Source organism: Myotis myotis, unplaced genomic scaffold (genome assembly GCF_014108235.1).
Source record: "Myotis myotis isolate mMyoMyo1 unplaced genomic scaffold, mMyoMyo1.p scaffold_m19_p_17, whole genome shotgun sequence".
In the NCBI taxonomy this organism is placed as follows: domain Eukaryota; kingdom Metazoa; phylum Chordata; class Mammalia; order Chiroptera; family Vespertilionidae; genus Myotis; species Myotis myotis.
Window position 1 is genome coordinate 14943218 of NW_023416321.1, and position 24379 is coordinate 14967596.

The 24379-nt window shown below is 37.6% G+C and overlaps 1 protein-coding gene across 9 annotated transcripts in view; it reads left to right on the forward strand.

Annotated features, from left to right (window-relative positions):
* The window catches only part of BRCA1 (BRCA1 DNA repair associated), a 56535-nt gene that overhangs the window by 16154 nt on the left and 16002 nt on the right, over nt 1–24379 (forward strand). For 7 of the 9 annotated variants that reach the window (XR_004972761.1, XM_036339652.1, XM_036339657.1 and 4 more), the window contains 11 exons: nt 715–803; nt 1568–1707; nt 3342–3444; nt 4590–4635; nt 6016–6092; nt 6903–10295; nt 10661–10749; nt 13872–14028; nt 18689–18815; nt 20991–21175; nt 23619–23926. Coding sequence is in view for 8 of the 9 variants with exons in the window: in XM_036339652.1 (XP_036195545.1) it covers nt 715–803; nt 1568–1707; nt 3342–3444; nt 4590–4635; nt 6016–6092; nt 6903–10295; nt 10661–10749; nt 13872–14028; nt 18689–18815; nt 20991–21175; nt 23619–23926 (4714 nt within the window). In the remaining variant the exon portion in view is untranslated. The remainder of the gene's footprint in view (nt 1–714; nt 804–1567; nt 1708–3341; nt 3445–4589; nt 4636–6015; nt 6093–6902; nt 10296–10660; nt 10750–13871; nt 14029–18688; nt 18816–20990; nt 21176–23618; nt 23927–24379) is intronic. The other 2 variants (XM_036339658.1, XM_036339659.1) reach the window with 1 other exon arrangement.

The window sequence follows — 24379 nt, forward strand, 5'->3', positions numbered from 1 at the left end:
TGCCAGCATACAGGGGACTGGGGGCTGTGGCAGGAGGGGCTGGGTGGGGACGCAGAGGCTGGGCCAAGACCTGCCCCAGTGCCCACTGCAGCCTCATGGCCCACAGTTCGTTTCAAGGTGCACGATTTATGCAGTGGACCCTAGTGTATTTCTGTATTGTGTATCCCTCTGGTCAGGATTTAAGTTCTGTTAGGGCACCGGCTTTGTCTGTCTCAGTCAACACAGCTTTTCCAGTGTTTGGCATATAGTAGTCACTCAGATATTTAAAGGAATAAATTAAAACTTTCCTAAATCAGAATCTGTCTTTGGACATTGTCATCTGTTTGTGCTTTTCAAATAATGGAAACATCATTTGACAGAAATCCCTGATAGCTAGAAGTGGGATGTTGAGTGGATGGGACTCAGATGTCAAGAATAGTAAGTTCTCTGTGCAGTGGATTTATATTTACTATGGATTCATAGTTCTATTTTAGATAGTTACAGGCTTTTGGTAGATTTGAATGGCAATAAAAGAAAATATTACAAAAATAATCAGTACTGATGTCAATGATGTTTTGCTTATGTGATGTCACTAATAGCTCTGTTCTTTGAATACAGTTTTTCAGCTGTTGCTGCATCTTTTTTTATTAGTGTACATGTCTTTCCTTATTTTAAAAGTCCTTAAAAAGTTGATAAGTACTTGCTAAGTATGTCTCTCAAATGATTTAATTTCAGAAGCCTCCAAGAAAGTACAAGATTTAGTCAACTTGTTGAAGAGCTATTGAAAATCATTCATGCTTTTGAGCTTGATACAGGATTGCCATGTAAGTGTTGTATAGCCCCAGGGGCCAATGCTCTAGTGGCTGTCTTTAAAACTCAAGAGGGGCCCAGCCAATTATGGTCAAGGGCATGTACCTCCATTGCAGGCTCTACTCCATCCCCAGCCCTGGTTGGGGGTTGGGGAGGAGCCAACCAATCTATGTGTCTCTCTCACATCATGTTTCTCTCTCTCTCTCTGTCTCTCCCCCTCCCTTCCACTCTAAAAATCAATTGAAAAATACCCTTGGGTGAAGATTAACAAAAAAATAAAAAACTCTGAAGGAGGTTTACACAATTTTCTGTAAATAGGTGATAAGACCTTTTGGTCTAGTTTAATTTTAGCCCTTTATCTGTAATCTATTTGTTAAATCATTCCCACTGGTCTCATACCTTATTTTATCCATCCTCAGATGCACGTTTTTTTCACATAAATTGGGGACAAGTTATCAGTGGTGTGTCATTGTTTAATTGTATGTTTTCTTTCTTAGTGGTATAGAAAATAATGGTGCTTCTTACATCATTGGTATCTTAGATTCAGTGAGCTATGATTAATAGGCAAATTTGTTAGTATTGGTCGGGGGGACAGTAGAAATAACTTTGACAGTCTGTGTGTTTGTTTTGCAGGAGTAGAATTTCCAAAGTTTTATTTTAAAAAATTATAGGTAGCCTTTGCTGCATTGTCTTACTATATAACAAAGAGCATACACAGGATTTCTCTTGGTTCTTTGATTGCAATTATAAAAATAATGTTTTCCCTTGTAATTCACAGTTACAAACAGTTATAGCTTTTCAAAAAAGGAAAATAATTCTCCTGAGCATCTAAATGAGGACGTTTCTATGATCCAAAGTTTGGGCTTCCGAAACCGCACCCTAAGATTTCGACAGAGTGAACCTGAAAACCCTACCTCGGTAAAGCCATTTTCATTCTGGTAAAATCTTTTTACTGAGTATTGTGAATGTGCTAGATGCTCATGGGTTTATATAAAAAGTCGGTAAACAAGGTAAGATGGTAAATTAAGTGGTTGGACAAATGTTCTAATGAACAAGAGTTACAATTGTTGAGAGAAGGTCTGTGTACCTCGTGTGGTCAGGAGAGACCTGACAGGCCCCTCCCCTGCGTTAGTGCTTTATCCATCCCCATGCTTGTCTAAAATAGCCACAAGGTCACTGGTGGTTTTAAGCTTGCTAGTTTTTATAATAACCATCTTATGGCAATTCTCCAGGCATGAGGAAGTGAAAAATTGCCTGAAAAGAAAATCTGTTTTAACATTTGAAAATTGCTTCATTCAACAATAAAGATAAATTTTTTTAAAAAGAAAGAAAATTGCTTCAACTTAAAAGGTGTAATTGTAAAAAAAAAAAAAAAGGCAATGATTTACTCTGTTGTTACACATATGTGGATGAATAATGAAGATCTCAAAAACAATAATTCTTATGTTACCAACATTCATTTTTCAGTAGATGTTGAAGGATTCAAAAAGAAGAAGGAAAACTTCATTGGAATAATGTTGGGGTTTTAAATAGTCTTTCTTATACTGAATGATCTAAGGATTGATTGCAGGGTTATTATTTTTATTTATCTTTTTTAAAATGTTATTTTAGGGGGGCAGTGAGGGAGGATAAGGACACGTGTAATACCTTAATCAATAAAGAAAATAAATAATTAAAATTTTTATTTTATCTTAGTTGTCAACCCTGTTATCAGATGTTCAGATGTTATTAGAAATGTATACCAAATGAACCTTATTTCCTTTCTATATTATACTGTACTATTATATAAAGTATTAGCTTCAAAATATACTTTTCTTTTTTTTAGTATATTTTTATTGATTTCAGAGAGGAAGAGAGAGATAGAAACATCAATGATGAAAGAGAATCATTGATCGGCTGCCTCCTGCACACCTCTACTGGGATCGAGCTCACAACCCAGGCATGTGCCCTTGACCAGAATTGAACCCAGGACCCTTCAGTCCGCAGGCGAACGCTCTACCCACTCAGCCAAACCGGCTAGGGCAAAATATGCTTTCTTATACTTCAAAAAATTTACTCATGCCGAAACCGGTTTGGCTCAGTGGATAGAACATCGGCCTGCAGACTGAAAGGTCCCAGGTTCGATTCCGGTCAAGGGCATGTACCTTGGTTGCAGGCACATCCCCAGTGGGGAGTGTGTAGGAGGCAGCTGATCGATGTTTCTCTCTCATCGATGTTTCTCTCTCATCGATGTTTCTAACTCTCTATCTCTCTCCCTTCCTCTCCGTGAAAAGTCAATAAAATACATTTTTTAAAAATTATAAAAAAAATTTACTCAGAGAATACATATTCTGTTTAGAAAAATTTAAAACAACAGAGGAAAAATATTCAAACTATTAGAACATAACTCATACATTTTTAAAACAATTTTCTCTTTTTAAATATATTTTTATTGATTTCAGAGAGGAAGGGAGAGAGAAAGAGAGATAGAAACATGGCCTCAAATTTCTCTTCAAGGAAAAAAAGCAAAGAATTGGCCAGTAATTAGTTCATCATTTTTTACTGCTTAACAGGAAACCAGCCTTAGTGCCCAACTCTCTAACCTTGGAATTGTGAGATCACGGAGGACAAAGCAGCAGGTACAATCTCAGAAAAAGTCTGTCTACATTGAATTGGGTAAGAGTCTCAGACTTTTTAAGTTTAGAACAGTAGTTGCTAGACTTTTTAAAAAAAATATATTTTTATTGATTTCAGAAAAGAAGGGAGAGGGAGAGAAATAGAAACATCAATGATGAGAGAAAATCATTGATTGGCTGCCTCTTGCATGCCCCCTACTGGGGGATTGAGCCTGCAACCTGGGCATGTGCCCTGGCCCGGAATCTAACCATGACTGCCTGGTTCATAGATTGATGATCAACCAGTGAGCCACACTGGCCAGGCTTAACGTCATTTCTTTATAACTTGGATGAGATGCTAAAGGAACGTAACTCTCATTCATATTCATTAGTCTATGGTAAAATTGGTTTTGTTATATGTCGTTTTGCTTGAAGTCACAGAACCATTTGATGTTAAGTGAGGACTTACTATACTTTGGAAAAATGGGAAGTAGGAATAAGAAAGAACATGGTGGGCTGGCTACAGCATTTGGAAGAATCCAAGATAAATTGTACTAGACTAGAAGGACTTTTAAGACTAGCTGAGCTCAATTCAGTCAGTTTTCTCTAATTGTCTTGTTATTTAGAATATATTTATAATTGGAAAGAGTATAGCATTTACCAGATTCTCTTGAAATTACTAGTATGTCTTTTTCTTTTTTAAAATCATAAATTCCTAGACTTGTGACTTTTTATTTTGATTATTTTTGTGACACAACCGTGTCGTATCACAAAAATAATCAAAATAATTGTAATAGCAAATATTAAGGAGCACTTAGTATAGTCCAGGCACTGTTGTACTTCACTTATAAAACTCATGTAAGAGGCCTGACAAACCCTGTAGTTGTTACTATTATTATATTTATTTTACAGATGAGGAAATTAAGGCAGAAAGAGGTTAAGAAATTTGGCCAAGGTAGTGAATCTACTCAGTGGCAGAGCCATGATTCAAACCTAGGAATTCGGGCTTCAGAGCCTCTGCTTACCACTACTTCTCTGTATTTCCTGGCATATGTATCATTGTACCTACCATATAGTGGGTGCTTAGTAAATATTTCTTGAATGAGTATCTGTTTTGCAAAAAGTACATTTTTTTTAGTTTAATCCTTTCAATAAAAATTCTTTTATTGATTTGTTATTTGGGGGTATTTGGGGAACTATTTTTAGGATCTGATTCTTCTGAAGATTCAGCTAATAAAGGAAGATATTACAGGTGAGTCAAAGGGAGCCTTTGTCTATTAAGCTGGCATTTTTGTGTTTAGTTAATATTAAGGATTGGTATTTTTTTTAGGTTAGAGTCATGGCATTGGAATAGACCATATATCTTAATATCATTTTTAAAAAATATGATTTTATTTATTTCAGAGAAGAAGGGAGAGGAAGAGATAGAAACCTCAATGATGAGAGAGAATCATTGATCAGCTGTCTCCTGGATGCCCCTACTGGGGATCGAACCCACAACCTGGGCTTGGGCCCTGACCAGGAATCGAACTGTGACATCCTGGTTCATAGGTCAGTGCTCAGCCATTGAGCCACACCAGTTAGGCTAATAGTACTTTTTATTTTATGTTATGTTATTGATTGATTTTAGGGAGGGAGGGAGGGAGAGAGAGAGAAACATTGATTTGTCGTTCCACTTATTTATGCCTTCATTGGTTGCTTCTTGTATATGCCCTGACCAGAGATCAAACCTGCAACCTTAGCATATCAGGACAGTACTCTAACCAACTGAGCTACCCAGCCAGGACCCTTGTTTGTTTGATTTTTTAGTAGAGTCCAAAAGAATTTAAAATAACAACTCTGCACAGAATAATATCTATTGTAGCTTAGTTCCTCATGTGCAGTAGTGTTGACACTGGTAATTATGGCTGATGAAAATATTAGAGGGTTCCATTTTTCTTCCCTTTCTCTGTTTCTTAATTCCATCTATCCCTCAAACTTTATGTAAATTATATGATAATCTACAAGCAGCCCCCAATTGTGTTACATGGCAAATTGCTTTCCATAGGAATTATTGCTTCTGCATTGTCTTAACTACAATGGTGTCATTGCCAATCAGATTTTGTTTGCAAGTGACTTTTTCCTAATCTCTCAATTGAGAGGAAGTGGTTTTAAGCTTGAAGAGAAGAACAGAAGGCTGAGCAGCAGAATGCTGCATTCTTTGCAAACTATTGGGATATCTCTTCATCCCAGTTGCTCGTTTTGTTTAAATATCTTTGTTCCTGCAGTCTCATTAAGATATCCTTTTAAGTTTTGTGGGGTTTGTGGGGTTTTTGTTTTTGGTTTTTGTTTTCTTGTTTTGTTTTTTGCTTTACTGTCTTTTGGTTATTGTTTGTATTTAAATGGACTGTCATTTAAATTTTGGTTCTCATTTGTATGTCCTTAAAGCGATGTTCTGCACTCCTGCTCTGGTTTTTTGTGACTGTGTGTCAGTCTTTGATCCTTTCATTTTGACTAGAAGTTATTAAAGGAGAGAGCAGATTTGGCCACCCTACCTAAAGGAGCTAAAATACTTGATCTTGTCCATTTGGCAACTCTTTGAGCATGTATGTAACCAGTGTTTCTCATTAAGGCTTTTGTCTTTTCCCTATAGTGTGAGAGATCATGAACTGTTACAAATCACTCCTCAAGGAGCCAGGGCTGAAGCCAGATTAAATCCTGCAAAAAAGGGTAATGGCAAGCCTTCCCAACATAACAGGCACTGAAGAGAGAATGGGTAGATACAGTACTATAATTACATTATTCTGAAGATCATTTGGGACATTTATAATTTACAACATCTCTTGGCACAGTTAGAATATCATTTTTTCTCGGATGTTATGGTACAGCCTGATCCATTTCAGTTGACTAGACTGATGTGATTTTAATAGCATCCCTCATAACTGGTTGTTGCCTTTTACTTTATATGTTTATATTTCATCTTTTGTATACTAGTATTTAAATATAGGGAATAATGAGTCTGAAGGTAGAACAGAGCACAGTATGTCCGATGCCCAAAGTCTGCTTTTAAATATATTTTATTTTTTTTTACAGAGAGGAAGGGAGAGAGAGATAGAGAGTTAGAAACATCAATGAGAGAGAAACATCGATCAGCTGCCTCCTGCACATCTCCCACTGGGGATGTGCCCGCAACCCAGGTACATGCCCTTGACCGGAATCGAACCTGGGACCCTTCAGTCCACAGGCCAACGCTCTATCCACTGAGCCAAACTGGTTTCGGCCCAAAGTCTGCTTTTAATTCACTGTTACAGGTTAGGAGGTGTGGCTTATGGAGAATTCTGAAATTAAAACTTTATTTTAAGTGGAACTAATGAGAATAAAAGGAATTACATGAATGAGTGTGAGCTACAACTTTAGTATACTTGGTTGTTTAAAAGGATAGTTTCTCTAAAAATAGCCAGGTGTTTGAAGTTGTTTAAGCACGTATTTTTTCATGATAATTTCATTTTTAAATTACCTATTGTTTTTGTATATTTTCAGCTGCTTGTGAGTTTTCTGGGGACATAACAAATATTGAACATCATCAATCCAGTAATAAAGATTTGACCACCACTGAGAAGCATGCAGCTGAGAAGCATACAGAAAAGTATCAGGGTATTTCTGTTTCAAACTTGCATGTGGAGCCATGTGGCACAGATACTCATGCCAGCTCATTACAGCATGAGAACAGCAGTTTACTACTCACCAAAGACAGAATGAATGTAGAAAAGGCTGAGTTCTGTAATAAAAGCAAGCAGCCTGGCTTAGCAAGGAGCCAGCAGAGCAGATGGGCTGAAAGTAAAGAAACATGTAATGATAGGCAGACTCCCAGCACAGAGAAAAGGGTAATTCTGGATGCTGATCCTCTGAATGGGGAAAAAGAACTTCCACGCTCTGACCATCCTAGAGATTCCCAAGATGTGCCTTGGATAACACGGAGCAGTAGCATACAGAGAGTTAATGAGTGGTTTTCCAGACGTGATGAAATACTAACTTCTGATGGCTCACATAATGGCAAGTCTGAGTCAAATGCTGAAGTAGCTGGTGCAGTGGAAGTTGCAAATGAAGTAGATGGGTATTCTGGTTCTCCAGGGAAAATAACCTTAATGGCCCATGATCCTCATGGTGCTTTAACATGTGAAAGTGAAAGAGTTCACTCCAAACCAGTAGAAAGTAATATTGAAGATAAAATATTTGGGAGAACCTATCGGAGGAAGGCAAGCCTCCCTAACTTGAGCCACATAACTAAAAATCTAATTGTAGGAGCATCTGCTATAGAACCTCAGATAACACAGGAGTGTCGCCTCACAAATAAACTAAAGCGTAAAAGGAGAAGTACATCGGGCCTTCATCCTGAGGATTTTATTAAGAAAGTAGATTTGGCAGTTGTTCAAAAGACTCCTGAAGAGATAATTAAGGGAACTGACCGAATAGAACAGAATGGTCATGAGATGAATATTACTAATAATGATCATGAGAATGAAACAAAAGGTGATTGTGTTCAGAAAGAGAAAAATGCTAACCTAACAGAATCACTGGAAAAAGAATCTGCGTTCACAAGTAAAGCTGAACCTATAAGCAGCAGCATAAGCAATATGGAACTAGAATTAAATGTCCACAGTTCAAAAGCACCTAAGAAGAATAGGCTGAAGAGGAAGTCCTCTACCAGGCCTATTCATGCACTTGAACTAGTAGTCAATAGAAATCCAAGCCCATCTAACCATACTGAATTACAAATTGATAGTTGTTCTAGCAGTGAAGAGGTGAAGGAAAAAAATTCTGACCAAATACCAGTCAGACACAGCAAGAAGCTTCAACTCATGGAAGGTAAAGAACCTCCAGCTGGAGCCAAGAAGAGTAATAAGTCAGATGAACAAATAAATAAAAAACTTGCCAGTGATGCTTTTCTAGAACAAAACTTAACAAACATGCCTGGTGTTTTTACTAATGGTTTAAGTTCTAATAAGCTTCACGAGTTTGTCGATCCTAACCTACAAAGAGAAGAAACAGAAGAGAGCCTAGGAACAGTTCAAATGTCTAATAGTACCAAAGACCTCGAAGATCTGGCATTAAGTGGAGGAAGAAGTGTGCAAATTGATAGATCTAAAGAGAGTACCAATACTGTATTGGTACCTGAAACTGATTATGGCACACAGGATAGTGTCTCATTACTGGAACCTGACATCCCAGGGAAGGCAAAAACAGCTCCAAATCCATGTGGGGATCTGTGTGCAGCAGTTAAGAATCCTAAAGAACTTATTCTAAAGGATTGTTCTAAAGATATTAGAAATGACAGAGAGGGCTTTAAGGATCTATTGAGATGTGAAGTTAACCACACGCAGGAGACAAGCATAGAAGTGGAAGAGAGTGAGCTTGATACACAGGATTTACAGAATACATTCAAGGTGTCAAAGCGCCAGTCATTTGCTCTGTTTTTAAATCCAGAAAAGGAATGTGCAACAGTCTATGCTCACTCCCCGTCTTTAAGGAAACAAAGTCCAAAAGTCACTCTTGAATGTGGACAAAAAGAAGAAAATCAGGGAAAGAAAGAATCTAAAATCAAGCATGTACAGGCAGCTCACACAGCTGTAGGCTTTCCTGTGGTTTGTGAGAAAGACAAAAAGCCAGGAGAGTATGCCAAATACAGCATAAAAGGAACCTCTATGCATTGCCCGTCCTCTCAGTTCAGAGGCAACAAAACTGAACTCACTATTACAGATAAATATGGAATTTCACAAAACCCATATCATATACCGTCCATTTCTCCCATCAAGTCATTTGTTAAAACTGTAAGTAAGAAAAACCTGTCAGAGGAAAAGTTTGAGGAACATTTAGTGTCCCCTGAAAGAGCAATGGGAAATGAGAACATTCAAAGTACAGTGAGCCCAATTAGCCTAAGTAACATTAGAGAAAGCGCTTTTAAAGAAAGCAGCTCAAGCAGTACTAATGAAGGAGGCTCTAGTATCAATGAAGTAGGTTCCAGTGGTGAAAACATTCATGCAGAACTAGATATAAACAAAGGATCAAAATTAACTGCTATGCTCAGATTAGGTCTCATGCAACCCGAAGTCTATAAGCCAAGCCTTCCTGTAAGTGACTGTAAACATCCTGAAGTAAAAAGGCAAGGAGACAACGAAGGACTAGTTCAGGCTGTTAATGCAGACTTCCCTCCATGTCAAATTTCAGATAACCTAGAACAACCTATGGGAAGTAGTCCTGTTTCTCAGGTTTGTTCTGAGACACCGGATGACTTGTTAACTGATGATGAAATAAAGGAGAATAGCGGCTTTGACGAAAGTGGCATTAAGGAAAGATCTGCTGTTTTTAGCAAAGATGTTCAGAAAGAAGAAATCAGAAGGAGCCCTAGCCCCTTAGCCCATACACATTTGACTCGGAGTCGCCAAAGAAGGGCCAGGAAATTAGAGTCCTCAGAAGAGGACATGTCTAGTGAGGATGAAGAGCTTCCTTGCTTCCAACATTTATTATTTGGTAAAGTAATCAAAATACCTTCTCCATCTACCAGTGTTGCCACAAAGAGTCTGTCTAATAAAACAGAGGAGAACCTGGGATTAAAGAGTAGCTTAAATAACTGCAGTAACCAGGTAATGTTGACAAAGGCATCCCAGGAACATCACCTTAGTGATGAAGCAAGATGTTCTAGAAGCTTATTTTCCTCACAGTGCAGTGCGTCAGAGGGCTTGACCGCCAATACAAACACCCAGGATCCTGTCTTGATGATTGATCCTCCTTCCCAGCAAATGAGGTATCAGCCTGAAAACCAGGAAGTTCTGAGTGACAAGGAATTGATTTCAGACGATGACGATGACGATGACGAAAGGGAAACTGGCCTGGAAGAGGAAAATCAAGAAGAGCCGAGTGCGGATTCAGACTTAGGTATTTTATGGAAATGAGCTAAATGTTTCTGCCTTTGGGGGAGCACACAATGAGTTTCCAAGTACAATTAAAGTAGCTGCTTCTTAAACTGTAAGCATGTTCCTCCTAAGGTACTTTTCCTTAAAAGTCCTTCACCTAGCTGGAACATATCTATTTGAATGAGATTAAATACCCTAGTTGTTGGTGGACTTGCTTCTGATTTTCATTGTTATTTCTAGAAGAAATCAGGTGTCTCAAAACAAGGAGTGTAATCATTCTGTGTGACATGAAAGTGATGTTTGTCCTGCCAATGGGAAGAAACATATAGCAAATTGCAGTATTTGCTGTCTGTTTTTACATCTGAATCTATTTTTATTATCATTTAGATGAAGCAGCATTTGAATATGAGAGTGAAACAGACCTCTCTGAAGACTACTCAGGGCTGTCCTCCCAGAGCGATATTTTAACAACTCAGGTAAAAAGCATATGTGGAAGTATGTGTGGTGTCTTGTGCATTCAGTAGTATGCATCCTGCATTCTTGCATTGGCTTTTATCATCCCTTAGAATCAGTGGTTTAACAGTTTATGTGGTACCATGCCTCCTCAAATTAGATTGTAATCACCTGGCTAGAACTCATGCAGGAACTCATGCTACCTTTTATTTTATACATACTCACATACATACCACCGAGCTCACTGCAGAACACTAAATACTGAATTTAATGAATAAGCTAAATGATCAAAACCCATTTTTCCTATAGCAAAAACATGAAAGCACTATTGTATCAAAGGAGGGTTATGTATTCCACTTTGGTGTACTAATGCATTAGTAGTATAAATGAAGTAGTGAGGGGTCACCTGTTGGTGGGGACTTTCAAAGGAAACATTTAAACTGGGCCTTGAAAGATGAGAAGAATTTTTCCAGAAGGAAAAAGAAGGGAGGCAGCAACCCAGGCAAAGACACAAAGGCATAAAATGCCCAGGAAGCACAAATTTGTGCTATGCAACTAGAAAACGGGGCATATGGGTGGTTTGGGGGAGAATTAAAAGATAAGAGAGTATAAAAGGCCTTCTGAATGCTCTTCTTAGGAATTTAGACTTTATCCTGAGGGCTATAATGAGTAATGATTATTTAGCTTTCAGAAAGCGTTACCTTATCTGAGCAGTGGTATACCACCACAGCCATTATGGAAGAAAGAGGCATGATAAACATGCATTTAAGGAACTTCCACAGTAATGTCGCTGTCTATATTAAAAGTAGAGATCAGGAAGCATTTGAGATCTTGCTTCTCAGCTACTGTTGTCAGTTTGGCTCAAATACAATCTTACGAATACTCAAAAAAAAAAAAAGTAAAAGTAGAGATCAGAGTAGCATAGTGGGAAATAGAAGATTAGGGCTAATTTAAGAAACACTTAAGAATTAGAATCAAGAAAACTTAGTAACCAATTTGGTTTTGGTCTCTCAAATGTATCTGGCTAGCCCTAGCTGGTTTGGCTCAGTGGATAGAGCGTCGGCCTGCAGATTGAAAGGTCCCAGGTTCAATTCCGGTCAAGGGCACATGCCTGGGTTGTGGGCTCGATCCCCAGTAGGGGGTGTGCAGGAGGCATCTGATCAATGGTTCTCTCTCATCATTGATGTTTCTATCTCTCTCTCCCTCTCCATTCCTCTCTGAAATAAATAAAAATATATTTTAAAAAAATGTATCTGGCCAATTGCCTCTAGGGGAATTATCCAAGTTATAAAGTAATTCCTTTAGGAAAACCTAAATGAAAGTTAACTAAGTCTTCCATTACTGTTTTTTCTGATTTTATAACCTGTTTAATGGCCACATAGAGGTTAGGTGTCGATGGTCATGACATAACGTCTAGTACAGCTTCTGAAGCTTACGGATATCTGATTTCATTCCACATTTACTTAGGCAAGCCCTTCTTGATCAGTAATGGAACTACTCACAAGCTCCACATGGTGGCAATGGCGCTACTGCGGACATTGCAGCAAAACAGTATCAGGGTAGCACTGCAAGCCTTTGTGAAGCTGAGAATACATTTTCTGGTCATAAAAACTTGAAAATTACTCAGTGTAGCAGGAGAAAGTAGATGGCTCGTTTTTAGTGGTGGGCAAAGTCATTTTTAAGGATGAGAAGAAGAAATGGAGGATGAAACAATCTATTTCCCCAGGATTTGCTGGCAACCATTGATGTTCCTTCTAAAAGTGATGAAGAAAGATATATTTTGTAAATCTCCTTAATTATGAAATAATTGGCTTATCAAAAACCTTAGACTAAAGAAAGAAGAAAACAGGAAAAAGAGAAAAAACGAAAGAAGAAAGAAAACCCTTAGACTTAGGAAATTTTTTTAAAATTAATGTTTTTATTTTAGCCTTAGAGGGTTTTTTTTAAGTCATTGATTTTAGAGAAAGAGAAACATTCATTTGTTGCTCCATTTATTCTATGCATCCATTGGGTGATTCTTGTAAGTGCCCTGACCAGGGATCAAACCCACAGTCTTGGTGTATCGGGACAATGCTCTAACCAATTGTGCCACCCAGCTACACATTTCTGTTTTTGTTTTTTTTTTAATCCTCACCTGAGGATACTTTTTCCATTGCTTTTTAGAGAGCATGAAAGGGAGAGGGAGTAACATCAATGTGAGAGACACATCAATTGATTGCCTCCCACAAGAGCCTGAACCTGGCCAGGTGATTGAACCTGTAACTCAGGTACATGCCTTTGACTGTGTATCAGATCTGTGACCCGTCGGTGTGTGCTGATGCTCTAACCTGAGAACACTAGCCAGGGCACAGATTTCTTTTTGAAGTGGAGAAATAAACATCATGAGCCCCGTAAGCAGAGAAGACCCTTATCTTGAGTTGAAAACAATAAAACAGACTTTACTAGGGCTGTTTCTGTTGGCTCATTCCCCCTAGCAGGTCCTTCTCTGTGAAGTTCTCTAGGTACCCTGTCCCCATCTAGAATGGCAGCACCATGCGGACTATATTCCCAGCACTAGGACAGTGTCTGACATATAATAGGTGCTCAACAAATAGTTGTTGAGTGAGCAAATAGATAAATTAATGAATTAGCTCTTTGTTCTTTCGGTTAGAAATTAAATGTTCAAAGAATCCCAGAAAAAAGAAGCGTCCTCACACGCCAGAAATCAGACATTTTTATATGGACTAATCTATATCTCCTATGAGTCCCAAATACTACACCTTTGAAACAACACATATGTAAAATGTTAACAAAGTCATGCTAATTTTAAATATCAAAAGTATTTAAGCACCTTAATTATTTTTTCACTCCTGAGCTTTTAAAAGAAAGTAATCAACTTCAAAAGGACATCACAATAAAATAAAGCAAATCTATTTGGGAGAGTCTGAGGAAATTTTTTTTCCTCCTTTAACATCATTCTGAAATCTTTTCATGGGCATTAACTGCATGAATATGGTTGGATTAAAAGGTATTCAGCCAGAATTTATAATTCCATACTAGGTGATTTTAATTCCCATGCGAAAATTAATTGGTATGACATACTCTTGTGTTCTGGTAAATTTCTAAAAGAGTGTAACTTTCTCTGTGTCATTTGTTGTGTTTGCAGCAGAGGGATAGGATGCAAGATAACCTGATCAAGATCAAGCAGGAAATAGACCAAGTGGAAGCTGTGTTAGAGCAGCAGGGGAGCCAGCCTTCTCACAGATCCCCTTCTTGTGCTTCTGAGGACCTACTAAATCCACGACAAAACACACCAGAAAAAGGTTTGTAACATTGGCCAAATTCCTCTTAAGCAAAATTCTTCCTCTCCCTAAGCCTTTATCTCCAGAAAAATGTGAACCCAGCTTGAACATTTTATGATCTTTGCTCGGCATGTATTTGCTGAGTCACTCCACCGGTAATTTTAGAGCCTCGGTTCTAGTCCCTGCTTTCAACTAATTTCCCATTCAGAGAGATCAAGACAGTCATTAAGTGTCATTTTCTGACGACTGAGTACCCAGAATGAGGAGATGTTACGGGGAGACCATAGGAAGCTGAGTGCAGTGGGAGAGATTAGAAATAAGTAACCCCCTCATTTTAGAAAGCTTATAAAAAACGCTCATATTCCTTATACCACAGGTGTCAGATCATAAAGCCCTATTCCATGTGCTTCCTGGTTTATAAGGAAGAGATGCCCTTTACTTGAGGAACTGCATCTTGATCCCCAGAAAACCCAATTATGTGGCAGATTCAGGTGCTTTATCCCAACATTATAGTTATCAACAAGACAGATGGATCTCTGAGGAGGTGATTAAAGCTGACTTCCTGTAAGAAGTGAGCATTGAGGCTGGCCAGCGTGGCTTGGTGGTTTAGCATCATCTTACAAACCAGGAGGTCATGGTTTGATTCCCGGTCAGGGCACATGCCTCAGTTGCGGGCTTGATCCCCAGTATGGGGCATGCAGAAGGCAGCCTATCGATGATTCTCTCTCATCGTTGATGTTTCTGTCTCTCTGACCCTCTCCCTTTCTCTCTGAAATCAATAAAAGTATATTATTAAAAAAAAAAAAAAGAGTGCTGAGCTGAGGGGTAATGTGGCATAAATGAAGGACAGTAAGATGAAATTTCAAGTATTTAGTTGAAAAGAGCATTATGAAAGATAGCACATCAGGCAGGTTTTTAAATAGGGGCAAATGTATAGTCAAGTAGATGAGAGGTTAGGCACAGGCATGGGTTCCAGAGGGGGAGTTGGTGCTTATGAATAGGCAGGTATGGCAAGTCCTCCCAAAGTGTTCATTTTATCTGTGATACCTACCCAGCTAACTTAAGTGTTCAAGTTCCTTCTTCATCGCCTCCTTCCCCAGTCCTACTCAGGGCAATAGGGCCTTCCTTTCAGTCTTTCTAGGAACTCAAGTCTTTATTATTCAGAATCGTGGCCTTGGTCAGGGAGTGTGCCTTGCAATATTTTTATGTTCAGGGAGAAACAGTAGCTTATGCATGAGAAGTTAGGAACTGTGTTGCTATGGCAGTGGTTCAAGTGTATTTCCTTCAATGCTTTCTTTGTAACTATATCTTCATTTAGTTCATCTCCCAGATAATGAAGCCCAAAGTCTAGTCCCCAGCATAATTCTCTTCTTTGAGGTGATTTCACCATCTTCAGTCTAAAAACAGGCTAGACTTTTCATTTTTATGCACAACTTATAAAATGTTATTGTCTGGCTTTGATCATATGTGTAAATCTATCTCATCTTTGGGGGAGGGGTGTTTATTTTTTCTGAAGATCTGCAGACAAAATGTTTGTTGTGGATTTCTTTTTTTGTAATTTTATAAATGTTATATTTCTATACATTTTTATCATGGGTTTGAAAAACTTTTTGAAAATTTTTTATGAATCTCTATATAAAATATTTTTGTTAGGAGGTTTATTTTATCCTTTGTAGTAAAGGTATTCATCATAGTCTAGGGCAGCGGTTCTCAACCTGTGGGTCGCCTAAGACCATCGGAAAACACATATATAGTTACATATTTTTTGTGATTAATCACTATGCTTTAATTATGTTCAATTTATAACAATGAAAATATATCCTGCATATCAGATATTTGTATTACGATTCATAACAGTAGCAAAATTACAGTTATGAAATAGCAACAAAAATAATTTTATGGTTGGGGGTCACCACAACATGAGGAACTGTATTAAAGGGTCGCGGCATTAGGAAGGTTGAGAACCACTGGTCTAGGGTCTTTGCATCAAATGTCCTGCCCTCAACATAGTTCTGTCCTTTTGTTTATTTAAGGGTCATTCCCAAGCCTGCATAATATTTTTTTGTGCAAATCTGTATACTCATTATAAATTATGTGTACCTCCTCTGCGGGTAGTTATTTTATAGCAGGCACTTAGTCATTTTTTTTTCTTGTGGATCACCAGCCATTCATAAAGCAAACATTAGTTTATAAGATCATAATCTGTTAGAGTGGAAATGATTTTCAGATACATCAGAGTTTTTTTGTCTTGTAATATATTCATTCCTGGAAGCACTTGTTAAAAATTCCTATGCTCCTCTGGAAATATTGAATCAACTGTGTGAATGGGTTATATGCTGGATTTCCTTATGGGTTTTTTATTTTATAGTTTACCATTTATTAATATATTTTCCTTTCTTCCCCAATATCTTTTCCTTTGATTCTCCTAATACTTTGCACAGTACTTAGCACATAGTAGGCAGTCAGTAAATTTATTAAACGTTAGGTCTGGCCCATATTTCGTACCCATGAAAAATATAATATGTAACATGTTAAAAACCCCAGATGAGGAAATTATTTAAGGGGAACTATGGTACTCTCCCAATACTTGGGCTCTGGATTCCTGCATTTATGAAATAAGGATTAAGGGAAAAGAAGAACAGAAAAATTTTGCCCTGTCTTTTTAGGTACCATTGAGTAATTGAATTCTAATTCAGGTTAGCTTATTTTCTTCATAGCTTGGCCCCATTATAGTGAAAAGAGGACCGCATATGCTAAATATTCAGATGTGATGAAATGACTTTTTAATATCTATATGTCTGAGACTTCTTCCCTATCCTTTTATTTTTTTATAACCCTTTCCAATGGTTAATTCTGTGGTTCCTTTCACCAATGATCACCCTATATTTGGGGGGGAAATGATACCCTTATCAAAAAGCTTTACAGAACGAGTTGAAAGAAAAATCTGCATAGTTCGATTCAGCTTACTTTCAGCAACTGGAAGCTCCAGGCAGAGTTCTTATGTTCCTAGGAACTCTCAGAAAAGATAAGCACAGTGAAAACTATAAATAATGCATTTGAGGATTAACTCAGGAAATCAATAATTATTTTCCCCCAGGTCAACCAATGTCTTAAAAACAGTTTAATTAATACAGCCCTTTGTTTACATTTTTCTGCCTCAATTTTTAGCTTTTCTGATAAAAGCTCAAAATAAATTATAGTCATCAATGACTTTTTAATGGATAAAAGACATTTGTAATTTTTAAGTATTTGTTTTTACTTTTTAAATATTTCTGCCTTTAAGCTACTTCCTAGAAAGCAGTAGCACAGTAATACATTTGGAGGAATTAATAAATAAAAGGATGTACTAACATGTCAAAACTTTGCCTTGGATCTGTTTTGTGTTTTTTCCTTTTCTTGTGCCATTTCATCATTAGTCCATGTATTACTTCAGGGTTCTTTTTTTCTTTTTTAAATATATTTTATTGATTTTTTACAGAGAGGAAGGGAGAGAGATAGAGAACCAGAAACATCGATGAGAGAGAAACATCGATCAGCCGCTTCCTGCACATCTCCCACTGGGGATGTGCCCGCAACCCAGGCACACACCCCCGACCGGAATGGAACCTGGGACCCTTCACTCCGCAGGCCGACGCTCTATCCCCTGAGCCAAACCGGTTTCGGCTACTTCAGGGTTCTTTATCAGTCATTACCTTGGTTTTTTTAATATGCATCTATTGGGTTTTTTTCTTTCTTACTAATTGAAAATCTGAAGCAGACTGTCACCTGTTTTTTCTTTCTCATGTGACCCCTCCCCTCCCGTTTTTTCACACATGCTAAAGTTCACACCCCATTTTATACAGTCTTTGATGTGGAGGCAGTAGGGATAGACAAGGGAATGTTCTTTTCTTTCTAGTACTTTCTGTTCCCTAATATCTAAGGGGATTTGAGTAAAATTTAGTTTGCTGTAGAGATAAAAATTATTTCCTATTCTTGTTTCCTTATCATTTAGGGCCAAAAATATATAAATATATGTTTTTTCAGCCTTGTCTCAGTTGAGTATCTTTATTTACCCAGTCTTAAAGTGTTCCATTTATTTATTTACTTATTTACTTACTTTCGTTCCATTTGGTGCTGGATCACTTTTGCTTATAATATTATGTCTGATATACTTACTTAAAAACCAGTTTGATTGTCACAGATTGCTGCTTTTGAAAATCAATATACTCACCTTGGCCAGAGAGCCCAGTTGGTTAGAGCATTGTCCCGATGTACCAAGGTTTGATTCCCAGTCAAAGCACATATAAGAATCAATCAGCCGAAACTGATTTGGCTCAGTGGATAGAGCTTCGGCCTGCGGGCTGAAAGGTCCCAGGTTCTATTCCAGTCAAGGGCATGTACCTGGGTTGTGGGCACATCCCCAGTAGGAGATGTGCAGGAGGCAGCTGATCGATGTTTCTCTCTCATCAATGTTTCTAACTCTATCTCTCTCCTTTCCTCTCTGTAAAAAATCAATAAAATATATATTTAAAAAAAAGAATCAATGAATGCGTAAATAAGTGGAATGACAAATCAATGTTTTTCTCTCTTTTCCTTCCTCTCTCTAAAATCAGTAAAGAAAAATAATCAATATACTCACCTGAATTATCACCATCAGGACAAAACAGTAAATTTCTTTGTTTTCCTATTCCATTTAAAATAGAATTAACTTCAGAGAAAAGTGGTGAATATCCTGTAAGCCAGAATTCAGAAAGCCTTTCTGCAGACAAATTTCAAGAGTCTCTCGGTAGTTCCACCAGATATAAAAATAAAGAACCAGGAATGGAAAGGTAAGAAGTAATAAATGTCAAATTGTGGTATCTAAGTAACACCTTTACTTACATTGAACTCTTTTTTACCTATTTTATTTTTTTTAAATTGCTTTATTGCTTAAAGTATTACAAAGAGTATTACATATGTCTTCTTTTATTCCCGCCCTTGGCAATCCCCTGGCCTCCCCTACCCCCCAGTGTCTTATGTCCATTGGTTATGCTTATTTACATTGAACCCTTATTGTTAAATATTTTTCACAGTATCTTTGAGTGTGTCTATTCAAATTACTATTGAGATTAGATTGTATAGTACTTTATATTTTCAAAAATACTGTACCTACTTTCTCATTTGACCTTTACAACAACACTGTGATGGTAAAAGGACAAGTTCTGGACTACTGTTCTTATTTGATAGTTCAGGAAAGAGTCTCAGAGCCATTAGAGCAGCCGTGGGCAAACTACGGCCCGCGGGCCGGATCCGGCCCGTTTGAAACGAATAAAACTAAAAAAAAAAAAAAAAAAAAGACTGTACCCTTTTATGTAATGATGTTTACTTTGAATTTATATCAGTTCACACAAACACTCCATCCATGCTTTTGTTCCGGCCCTCCGGTCCAGTTTAAGAACCCATTGTGGCCCTCGAGTCAAAAAGTTTGCCCACCCCTGCATTAGAGTCACATATCTCACCACTCTAGGAAGGAAAAGGAATTCATATTTATTGAGTTCCTGCTGAGTATATGTATATTTTTACTTATCTTTTTGGGAATAGTGACAAGTTGTCAAAAATCTAATGACACCATCTTTTCCAAACCTCTTGGACTAGACTGAGGATACATTATTGAGGCTGGGGTACTGGCACTGTGGCTGACAGAATTAAAAGATCTGGCCTCCAGTGCTCTCCCTCAGGGACTCCCCCCAAGCCTTTCCCTCCCCCACCAGGCACATTACATTAGCTTCCTCACTCCCAAGCTCCTTTTTAATATATATATATATATATTTTTTTTTTTTTAATTTATTTCAGAGAGGAAGGGAAAGGGGGAGATATGAGATATGAGATGATGAGATAGAAACATCAATGATGAGAGCGAATCATTGACTGCCTGCTTCCTGCATGCCTCACACTGGGGATCCAGCCTGCAACCTGGGCATATGCCCTAACCCGGAATCAAACTGCCATCTCCTGGTTCAAACGTTGATGCTCAACCACTGAGCCATGCCGGCCGGGGCAAGGGCTCTTCCTTTACCTCTATAATTTGTTTCCTAATCCAATTTTTTCTAGGAATTACTTTTTCTGCCTCGGTAATTTACCCAATAAATGTTCTCTTACAAAAACAAAAAAATATCTGGCCTCCATAGGCACTAAACCTATGTTTAAAGGTAATGACTTCATTGCCAAGCTTTAACTAATTGAAGCATCCATTTAATATTCAGACCAAATATTTCTGCTCTTCCTCCCCCTCCCCAAGAGACTTAAACATTTCATTGAACTTCCTCCTTCTACTGGACTACTTGAGAGCAGCAGTTTAGATCTTGCTCATCTTTAATCCATAGAGCCTAGTTTTGATGTTTGACTCATAGTAAACACCTAATAATTGTTTGAATTAATTAGCTGATCTCTGAGGTCTTTTAAATCTGTTAAGTATCTTAATCAGCGATGTCCTAAAACCTGAAAGAGTAAAGGAATTACTATTGTGTGCATATACTCTTCTAACAATGTTTTATAGCTTTTGTTTTTACAGTGACTCGATACTGAAAAGGCAGGAGATAAGGATTCTATGAATTTTGCTGACATTGGATATAGAAAGAATGAGTGTAGCGATGTCAAAATTAATCATTAGCTTTTTCTACTTTCATAAGAGATGTGATTAACACATCCATGGGGACTCAAGTGGAATAATACTTTCTTATTTTATAGAATTTGAGTAAGTGGTGGTAGATAATTTGCTGAAATTTGCTGACATGCTTTTAAACAGCTAGGAGATATATACTTACTGCCTCAGACCAGACCGTAAAGGGAAATGTTCTGTGTCAATCTTGACATATTGGCAGACATCATGAATCCGGACTTCTAGGCCCTCACTTGAGTGTCTCTCCAACAATGAGCTGTTTTACTTATGCTTTGGCTGCCCAGGATGTGTGATAAGTCCTTTCACAAGTTGTGGTGATAAAAAAATCTCCTTGCATCCTTTCTAGCTCTTCTACATCCCAGTTGTTAGATGACAGGTGGTATGTGCACTGCCACTCACAGAGTCTCCAGAACAGAAACCGCCCATCTCAAAAGGAGCTCATTGAGAGTGCTGATGTAGGGGAGCAACAACTGACCAAGTCTGAGGCCCAAGATTTAATGGAGCCGTCTTATTTGCCAAGACAAGATCCAGGTAATATTTCATCTTCTCTGTTGGACAAAACTTTTATTTTACTCTGAATCTTATCTAAAGGTGCTGGGGTCCAACCCCAGCAGGTCCAGGGGTCCCCAAAGGTGTGGATGGAGTCGGCTAAGAAGGAATGACATGGAGGCAGCATTCAGTTCATCAGCAGCCTAGCCAGGATCTCTAGCCAGGATCTCCGGCCAGGTTCTGTGTCCATGTTCTCTTGCTAGGTTCTCCAGGTTCTCCAGCCAGGTTCAGTCACCAGGTTCTAGTCAGGTTCTCTTGCCAATTTCTCTAGTCAGGTTCAGTCCAGGATCTTTTGCCATGTTCTCTCCAGCGAAGTTCTTCTGTCTGTAGGTTCTGTGTAGGTTCTGTCTTCTAAGTTCTGTGTGTAAGTTCTGTCTTCTCAGTTCTGTGTGTTGCTGTCTTGTTACATCTGTATTTATACCAGTTGATTCAATCCTATCAATCTCTATTACAAAGGTTAGGGTGTTTCTTATCTCCATTCCAGGGAGTAAAGATTATGTAGCTTAAGCATGATTGTTCATAGTTAAAGTGATTAATTACCCGCCTGGCACTTAGTTGAGGGGTTTTATTCCCTCCCTAACTTCAGGGGAAAATCCCTACCTGGGGAAACAACCTTTCTCAGAGAGGAGACCTTGGTTAAAACACATAGTACCAAGGTGAGCAAACATATTAAGAACAGTATGCCATATATGCCAGGTCCCTTGAAACAGCAAGGATGGATCGGCTCCCGGCATAAAGGTATTCTGGTTAATCATCTTTCATATGTACTAGTACTAGTATATCATGAATGCATCTGTTATACTTAAACCCATTTTTTAAAAATAGCTTGAATGTTTATCCAAGTTTACTTGAAAATTGTTGCAGTTGTTAATCTGTCTGTATTGGTTTAATTCTTTTTGAAGATGAGGGAGTCTTGGTGTGCTCTAAATATTTTATTTCAACTGTTAGATAAGAGTTCTAGAGCCCTAGAACAAAGTTTAGGCCTGTCCTTGATTGAAAAATGAGTCAAATCTCCAAAGTAAGCTCTTATTTTATGAATTAATGAATATAAATGACTGTATATTTTATGCCTTATAAATCACTTTAAATGAACAGTGTGTGTTACGGCTTATGAATTAAAGTGTGCATTAGTAAAGAAAATTTTAAATTAAGCCTCTAAAACACATTATCATAAAAGATGCCTTTTGGCTTCTGAATGTGGTATTTGACCATTTTAATTAGGGTCATTTTGGGAATCTCATACATTCTACTTAGTTATGCTTACTTCCTGATTGAGTGGCATTTTGTGAAATGTTTTAGGGATGATCTTTAATTTGGTGATGATATCTGATGATCTATTATGTGAAAAAGGTAATGATATCATCGTGGGTGATGAAACAAAAATTGAATCTCTCTCATATTTCAATATTGTTTCCTTCCTTACTAAAGTATTATATGTTCATTGCCAAGCAGTTGGAGAATATAGGTAATAAAAAAGGTTACTTAAATTAGATAAAATAAATGACCAAAATTACAGAAAGCATACCTTACAATATTGCATTTCATGGATTCTAAGGTGCAATTTTTTTTTTTAAGTTTGGCCTCTGAAATAGAATAGCATCTTAAACTCAATGGCATCAGTTTTATTTTTAATTGCAGTAAAAATACATAACAAAAGTTACAATCTTAGCCATTTTTAAGTGTATACTAGTATTAAATATATTCTTATTGTTGTGCAACTATTCTCTAGAACTTGTTCATTTTGAAAAACTGAAGCTGTACCCATTAAATAGCAACTTCCTACTTTCCCCATACCTCATCCCCTGGCAAGTACCATTCCACTTTGTCTCTAAAAGCTTGGCAACTTTAATACCTCATGTAAGTGGAATAGTATATCATTTATCTTTTTGTGACTGACTTAAACCATTTCTATGTATATAACACATTTCCTTTATCCATCCATCCATTGATAGACACTTGGATTGCTTCCATTCGTGGCTATTGTAAATAATTCTGCAATGAACATAGGTGTGTGCATTTCTCTATTTCATAATAACTGAATGTAATGGGTGAAGAGTACCCCATTGAAATAGATGTGCCAATCTATTATTGGACATTTAAGTTGTTTCTAGAACTTTACTGTAAACAGTATTGCAGTGAACATTTCTATGGCTAAACTTGCGCATACATCTTTTACTTTCCTAGGATACATTTCTAAAACTTGAATTATTGACTGAACGTGTAAACACACATGACTTTTGGGTTATAATGCCAAATTGTCCTTTAGAAAAGTTAAGACACCTTGTACCTCCATCAACAGTGTATTTGTGCACCCATTTTTTTTTAACCTGACTTGATCTATCTTTTCAATTCTTAGCAGAGACTAGATGTTGTAATTCAAGATTCACTTTCATGTAGATTAAATTTCACCCACCATTCCTTTCAGAGGGAAGTCCTTGCCTACAATCTGGCATCAGCCTCTTCTCTGATGACCCAGAGTCTGATCCCTCTGAAGACAGAGCCCCAGAGTCAGCTCATGTTTGCAGCATGCCAACTTCAACCTCTGCATTGAAATTACCCCAATTTCAAGTTGAATCTGCTAAGCGTCCAGCTGCTACTCATACTACTAATGCTGCTGGGTATAATGTGAGGGAAGAAAGTGCCAGCAGGGAGAAGCCAGAGGTGACATCTTCAGCAAAAACAGTCAACAAAAGAATATCTATGGTGGCATCAGGCTTGACCCCAAAAGAACTTGTAAGTGTATCCATATGTTTCTCCCTAAGGACTGAGACTTCGTTTACATACCATAATAGTTTTACCTAGGTAGTAATAAATAACTTATAGGAAGAAATCGAAGAAATAGACATAGTTCTAATGAAATTTAAATTTATTACTAATTTCTGAAGTTTTGGACCTAGATAACACTATAGCATGAATTATTTTTTATAAATTTACTTAAGAAAATAATAATTAGCCCTGACTGAGTAGCTCAGTTGGTTAGAGTGTCCTCCTGATGCACCAAGGTTGCACATTCGATCCCTTGTCAGGGCACATACAAGAAACAACCAATGAATGCATAAGTAAGTGGAACAAATTGATGTTTCTCTCTCTGTCTCTCTGTCTCTCAAATCAATTTTTAAAAAGAAAGTAATTATTAAATATTAGCAGAGAGATTATAGTTTTGGGTATGATATAGAGCTTTTAAAA